Below are 7,060 nucleotides of genomic sequence, written 5' to 3' on the forward strand. Positions count from 1 at the left end.
AAAGGTGAAATCGGTAACCCAACGTTCTAAAAGTTAATTTCTACTATTTCAATTGCTAGATTAAATCAATTATAGGCTAATTTCAATATTCAAGTTAAAACACCCAATTTGGGTATAAACCCTAGCTTTCAAACTTGCAATTCATCAACATAAATGAAGATTCAAGCCTGTTAGTCACTCATTTATCAAATTCCATGCTTAGATTAGTCAAATCCACCAACAAATCTCGTTTAGAAAAACTACAACTCAAATAATGAAGTAAACATCAAGACCCATCATCCTTTTTTAGTTCTATAGATTTTCTATCATGGATTTATGGTTAAGAAAGGTAAAAGAACAAAATCTAGGTTAGAAAACTTACGCTCAAGAGAAATCGGCCAAGAACATCCCCAAATTGCCTCAAAGATGCTTAGGAATAATAAATGAAGGGATAGGAAATGAAAGGTTTTAACTACCATTAAATAGGATTCTGGTCCCGTCGTTCGCTGCAGCGGTTGGTCATCCGCTACAGCGGGCTTGCTAAAGCGACCCTCTTCTCGCAATCACGAGTCTGCCATAGCGGATACTTGTCTGTTATGGTGACTCACCACGATCCTTACCTATTGGCCATAACGGACCAGGCCTCGCTGAGACGGGTCCGCTACAGTACAAATTGTGCCACTATGGCAGACACCAGTCAGCAGAAAGTCCTGGTTTTTCACTGACGCAATCCCAAAATTAGACATTCACTGGAGACCTTCATGCTACAAAACAGACATGCAATCATCCATAAAAATACGCTACGGACTGACCCATGGTCTCAAAATTTCCAACAGAGGTCTATTTGACCTGGTCAACACCTAATGGCCAAGGGCCAAATTTCCAACCAATAACCCAAAATGCTCCTGGGTGCCTCGAGAATTCAACTGAACATCCCACCACGTCATAATCGACCATCCGGACCTCTTGAAATTGACAGATTTACGAAAAAGGTCTGTTTACCCAAAAAGTCAACTATCGGTTAAAAATTTTCACTTTAAGGCTCTATTTCACAAAAGTCATCATAAATCTCGCCCGACTACCCGGGAACCATGCCACCCATCCCTGTGGATCAAATCGTACTAATAGGGCTTGGGGGAGGGTCAACGGGGTAAATGGGTCTAAAGCACTATAACGCCCAAACAGGTCATTACACCAAATAAGCAACAACCATACTATCCTAAGTGGATTTATCACCATAGCCAATGCCCCTAGGCCTACATGCTTCAAGTCACAACATCCTAACATGCAACAATTTCTCAAAAAAATACACCGGTCCCCACACAAATGTTCTTCACAACCACTAAGGTGGAACCTCTTTTTTACGCCCAATACGCCTTCAAAATTTGTAGACTATATACATCCTCCAATCGGAGTCTAAAAGAGTAAGTTGTAACCGACCTCAGTACCGAACTGGAGTCACGAACCTTCAAACCTGGGCCTTCCTTTTTTGGAGTACCTCCGAACAAGCAAAGTCTATCAAGATACGAATTCTACATTAATACACGATTCTAAGGATACTTATCAAGCCATAAAAAGGATTCGGGTGCAAAAGTCCATCCAAAACCCCTTCCTAAACCTCGAATGTCAAAACGATAATTTATCATGAATTCGGGTTCAACAGAGTGAAAATAATTTTTTACGAGGTCACACGAATTTAACAACAACCATATTGCTATACTTAGTCTGGAACTCCAAAATGAACCTAAAATATCAAAACCTGAACCCCAAGGGTAAAACTTCAAATTCGATTCATAAATAGTTTGCCCGTGATCTAGGAAGTCTAGATACCAAAAATCAATCAAATGAAACATCCGTTTCATGATTCATTGGAGGTAATCCTTATTTTAAATTTACGGTTCATAAACCCCCAAATCCCCATTCCTAAATCATGATTTCTAACATAAAATCCCTTAATAATCAACAATTTAATCATAAAAGAGGCATTAGAAACTTAGCCACTCGATTAATCATGCAAAACCTTTGAAAAACCACCTTAAACCAAGTCCCAAAGCTCCAAACATGTGAATGAGAAGTATAATCTTGAAGTGGGAAATAAATATCCGATCCAACCAGTGATTTCCGCATCAGAGGGCAAATCCTTGTATCTACGGGCCCGCTTCTGCAGTCCAAAACTCGCAGATGTGAGGCTCCCTTAAAAATTCTAGGTCCGCAGGTGGGGACCTATCCTCGCTGAAGCGGCCTTACGGATGAATGTCAAATCCTACATCCTGAGTCATGTGAACGACTAGATGAAGATGCCACAAATGTTACAACTGGCGAGCATGTGGATGAGGAAAGACAAGAGGGGGAAAAGTATAGAAAGCATCATATAAAGAATTATCCGGTGGAAACGTTGTCGCTAATCCAGGAAATAACAATGCTATGATAAAAGATCGGTTAGCAATGCAGATAAAAGTATAGCTAACGAAGAGTCATAATCTGAAGTACAAACTCATAATAAATTTGGTGTATTAACCAACAATGATGAAAAGAATGCTCACAAGGAAATAATACAAATACATGCTAACAAATGTACAAGCAGGGAGGTGAATGTGATTCAAACATAATATGGTGCAGGTATCGACAATGTCGAGAAAGCCAGTGGCAAGAATATAAGCCAAGTAGGAACGACACCATTTCTTCACTACCCTATAAGGAAGAATCGATATTGATTGAGTATCTGGTAATACGTCAAATCTTGTAGGATAACATTTATTTGAAATACTCGATAAAAAAACGCTATCTTCTCTCTCCTCTCCCTTGCAAACCCTAATCTAATGGAGTCATCCATGGTTGCCTACTGGCTAGCATTTGACACTCTCCTCACAATCACAATCACATTTCCCTACCCTACCTAACATGCTTGCATCTGCTTCTTCTTCTACAGCCCTTTCTCAACATGCTAACCCTAACCGTATGACCAACTATGCGCAAACAGCGATGATTATGAAGACTCATTATCCAAGATTCAATATGATCCCATTCCTCTCAAGAAGATCACGTACGTTAAAGGTATTCCAAATGTGAATGGGACGTCGAGTGAAGTTTGTCGTATGGAAGTTCTTGAAGAATTACAATATGCTATTGTGGGTAAATTTTCCTAAGCAATGTGGGGCTAAAGGTAAATGTCAAGTAGGATTTTTTAGAAATAGACATGTGTTGATTTGATAGAGGATTTTTATCACACTGTCTTCTAAGAGTGACTTTTGGTTGAAGTCACAAGATGGTTATAGATATCAAATAAGGCCTCTTATTTATGATTCAAATTTCTAAATTGATGAAGAAACTACTACTGCCATGGCATGGATCTCTTTTCCAAATATTTTGCCTACTTTCATTGTGAAAGAGTCCTTGTTCTTGCTTGCTTCTGATGTGGGAAAACCATTACAACTTGACTTGGCTACAGTTAATAAGACAAGGACAAATTGTGCAAGGATGAAGGTCCAAGTGGATTTATTATTAGATTTCCCAAAGTTTTTTATGATGGAGATTGAAGATGAAGTTACAAAAGAGACTACGGATGTTAAGTTAAAGAGTCACTATGATTATCTTCCAAAATATTTCACTGTGTGCATATTACAAAGACATGCAGAAAATCCTATTGATACTTTAGATGAGAAGGTTGCTAAACCTAGTGATAAAATAGAGGAACAAAAGTAGAATAATGATTAGCAAAAGAGAGTTGTAAATCAAAGAAATGATCACCACAGAAGATATAGAGGAATACTAGTGCAGAAATATGTACCAAAAGTGCTCTCTAGTGAGATAGTGGTTACTTATCCAAGTGAGATAATACATAATAGAGAATCAAAGCAAAGTTAAGAGGAAAGTATTGAAAATCTACACTTGGTGGAGCAATGGTTCAGAAGGATCTTCACAATCTTAAAGATAAAAATGTGCAGGACGATGTTTTAGTATATCAGAACAAATTTGAAGTCCTAGCCAATATTAAAGAAGATGAGAAGATGAGGCAAGAAAATGAACTAAATGAAGGTCATGCATATAGTAATGCAAGGGAGGAAATTCAGGAGACTAGTTAGGAAGATATTATTTCTTTAATCCTTGAGAGTGTGGAAAGTGCATCTAAAAGCACTCAGATGGTGGAGCAGATCATTAATGCAAATGACACTCAAGCAAAGTGTGATGAAGTTGAAGATTAGAATTATGGGATAACATGTATCAGTTAGCCAATACCATCACTGAGGCATGGATGATTGGTGGTGATTTTAATGTGGTGATGAATGATGAGGAAAAGATTGGTGGCATCCCTATTTAGCCTCAAGATGTGGAGGACTTTGCCTTTTGTGTGAATTCATGTGAACTGGAGGAGATTAGTTTTAAGGGCAGTCCTTTTACATGGTGGAATGGTAGAGCTAGAGATGATTGTATTTTTGAAAGGTTGGATAGAATGTTGATTAATGCTCCTTTGCAAAACTGGTTTAGTAGCTTGGAAGTGGAACAACTGGCTAGGACAGGTTCGGATCATACTCCTCTATTGTGTACTTATGGAGAAATAGATAAAAATCAGTACAAGCCTTTAAAATTTTTGAAGTTTTGGGTGGAACGTGATTTTTTCATTGACACTGTGAAACATAATTGGCCAGTATGGGAACATGCAGACCCTTTCATTAGCTTCGAGTGTAAGATGAAGAAGCTTAAAGGGGCCTTGTCTCAGTGGAGTATATTGGCATAGGGGGATATTTTCAAGCAGATCATTATTAGGAAGGAGATAGTCAGAATTAAAGAAGAACTATTTGAAGAGGATCCTTCTCATGTCAATAGGTGTGTGCTGCAGAATGCGGAGACTGAAATAAAGAAATACTTACAGTATCAAGAAGACTATTGGAGAAAGAAATCTGGTCTTGACTGGTTAGTAGAGGGTGACAGGAATACAAAGTTTTTTCATACTATTGTGAAAGGAAGAAGAAAGAAGCTACAGATCAGGAAAATTCAGAATTCAGAAGGGGATTGGATTGAGGAGGAGGATCAAATAGCTGCCGAAGCAATCTCATTCTATGAAATAATAGTTCACTCTGGAGAATTTTGATCAGGTGGATAAAAGTCTTGTAGAGCATGTTCCAGCTCTAGTTGATAATTGTGAAGTACCAACCATGGAGGAAGTTAAAGATGCAGTTTTCAATCTTAGTGGATCAAGTGCATGTGGTACAGATGGGTTTTCAGGTATATTCAATCAGAAGTGTTGGGATACTGTTAGAGAGGATGTGTATAGTATGGTATTGTCTTTCTTCAATGGAAATTCTCTCCCAAAATCTATTACTCACACAAACTTGGTTCTACTTTCTAAGAAAGAATTGGTTAATACTTTTTCTGATCTTAGGCCAATCAGTTTGAGTAACTTAATAAACAAGGTGATAACTAGAGTGATACATGATAGGTTGGGTGATATTCTTCCTTCTACGATATCTCCAAATCAAGCAGGTTTTGTACAAGGGAGGAGCATTATTGAAAATGTTCTTTTAGCTCAAGAAGTAGTCACAGATACAAGGAAAAGAGGGAAACCAGCTAATGTGGTGATTAAACTAGATATGGCAAAGGTTTTTGACAGGGTTGTGTGGTCTTATCTTATCAAAGTGCTAGGGAAGATGGGATTTTCAGATGTGTTCATGACATGATTTGGAGACTGCTGGCTAACAATTGGCATTCTATACTTATAAATGGCAAGGCTAAGGGGTTCTTTCATTCTACAAGGGGAATAAAGCAAGGAGATCCACTATCTCCTACATTATTCATTCTGTCTGCTGAGGTCCTTTCTAGAGCTTTGAATTGTTTTGCTGAGGGTGGTAGCTTTGTTGGATATGGTATGCCAAAATGGAGTGAAAGGATTAATCACCTTGCATATGCTGATGATACCATCATATTTGCATCTGCTGAGACATACTCTTTAATGAAAATCATGGTCATTTTTAAGGAGTATGAGGTGTTATCAGGTCAGCTTATCAATAGGGATAAAAGTGCTTTCTACATGTATGATAAGGTGGCACAGAATATGCAACAACAAGTTCAGCAGATTACAGGTTTTACTAGAGATCAATTTCCTTTGAAGTATCTGGGGTGTCCTATATTTCATCCAAGAATGAAGAAGATGTATTACAATGATCTCATTAAAAAGGTTAAGAATAAACTGCAAAATTGGAAAGGAAGATTGTTATCTTATGGAGGGAAAGTTGTTCTTATCAGCTGTGCTCTTCAAAGTATCCATGTGTATAGTTTGTCAGCTATAGTAGCTATTAAGTATACTATTAATGAAATGCATAGGATATTTGCAAGATTTTTATGGAATAACAAAGAAGATGATAGAAGTAGACGTTGGGTGTCATGGCAGAACATTTGTTTACCAAAAGAAGAAGGTGTCCTTGGTTTTCGATCCTTGTATGATGTTGCAAAAGCTCTATATGCTAAGTTATGGTGGAGATTCAGAACTACTAATTCCGTGTGGTCAAACTTCATGTGGAACAAGTACTGTAAGAAACTTAAGCCTACAAGAGTTTAGAGGAAAGGGGGATCTCAGATATGGAAAATGATGTTGCATGCTGGAGATAAAGTGCATCAGTTCATATGGTGGGAGCCAAAAATGGTTCATGAGATGCATGGGATGATAAATGGACAAAGCTTGGTAATATTAGTCATTTTTTACATGAGATTGATCATAGTAACAATAACATTGTGGAAGTTGCTGATGTAATGACAGAAGATGGATGGAACTTTGCAGAAATGGAGGCTCACTTTCCTGCAAATGTTGTGAAGCATGTAAGGAATGAATTGGTTTTTTTAGCAGAATTCAGAGAAGGATAGACCTTGGTGGATTTAACTAGTTCAGGAGATTTTTTAGCGGGAAGTGCTTGGAATTTTCTTAGACAGAAATAGGAAACTTCTACACTCTATCCAAAACTGTGGGTTAAACGTCTTCCTTTCAAAATATCTTTCTTATTATGGAGAGCGTTGAAACTTAAGTTTCCTATAGATGATGTGCTCAAGAGAATGCAAATTTTTATTGCTTCTAGATGTAGATGTTGTGTTA

At 37.7% G+C, this 7,060-nt stretch overlaps 1 protein-coding gene across 1 annotated transcript; it reads left to right on the top strand.

The window, feature by feature from the left end:
• Window positions 1-4,195: 4,195 nt before the first annotated feature.
• On the top strand, window positions 4,196-5,068 carry LOC132601516 (uncharacterized). The gene is made up of 3 exons (XM_060314597.1): window positions 4,196-4,255; window positions 4,298-4,624; window positions 4,715-5,068. The coding sequence occupies exons 1-3, from the start codon at window positions 4,196-4,198 to the stop codon at window positions 5,066-5,068; spliced, it is 741 nt and encodes a 246-aa protein (XP_060170580.1).
• The last annotated feature ends 1,992 nt before the right edge of the window (window positions 5,069-7,060 follow it).

This window comes from Lycium barbarum, chromosome 7, assembly GCF_019175385.1.
Source record: "Lycium barbarum isolate Lr01 chromosome 7, ASM1917538v2, whole genome shotgun sequence".
Lineage (NCBI taxonomy): Eukaryota > Viridiplantae > Streptophyta > Magnoliopsida > Solanales > Solanaceae > Lycium > Lycium barbarum.

Excerpts from the sequence above, each read along its gene's own strand:
- LOC132601516 (XM_060314597.1), top strand. The coding sequence starts at position 4,196 with ATGTATCAGTTAGCCAATACCATCACTGAGGCATGGATGATTGGTGGT. Across the intron at positions 4,256-4,297 it reads TTGGTGGTGATTTTAATGTG|CCTCAAGATGTGGAGGACTT; the intron begins GTGATGAATGAT and ends ATCCCTATTTAG. Across the intron at positions 4,625-4,714 it reads CTGTGAAACATAATTGGCCA|GGGGATATTTTCAAGCAGAT; the intron begins GTATGGGAACAT and ends ATATTGGCATAG.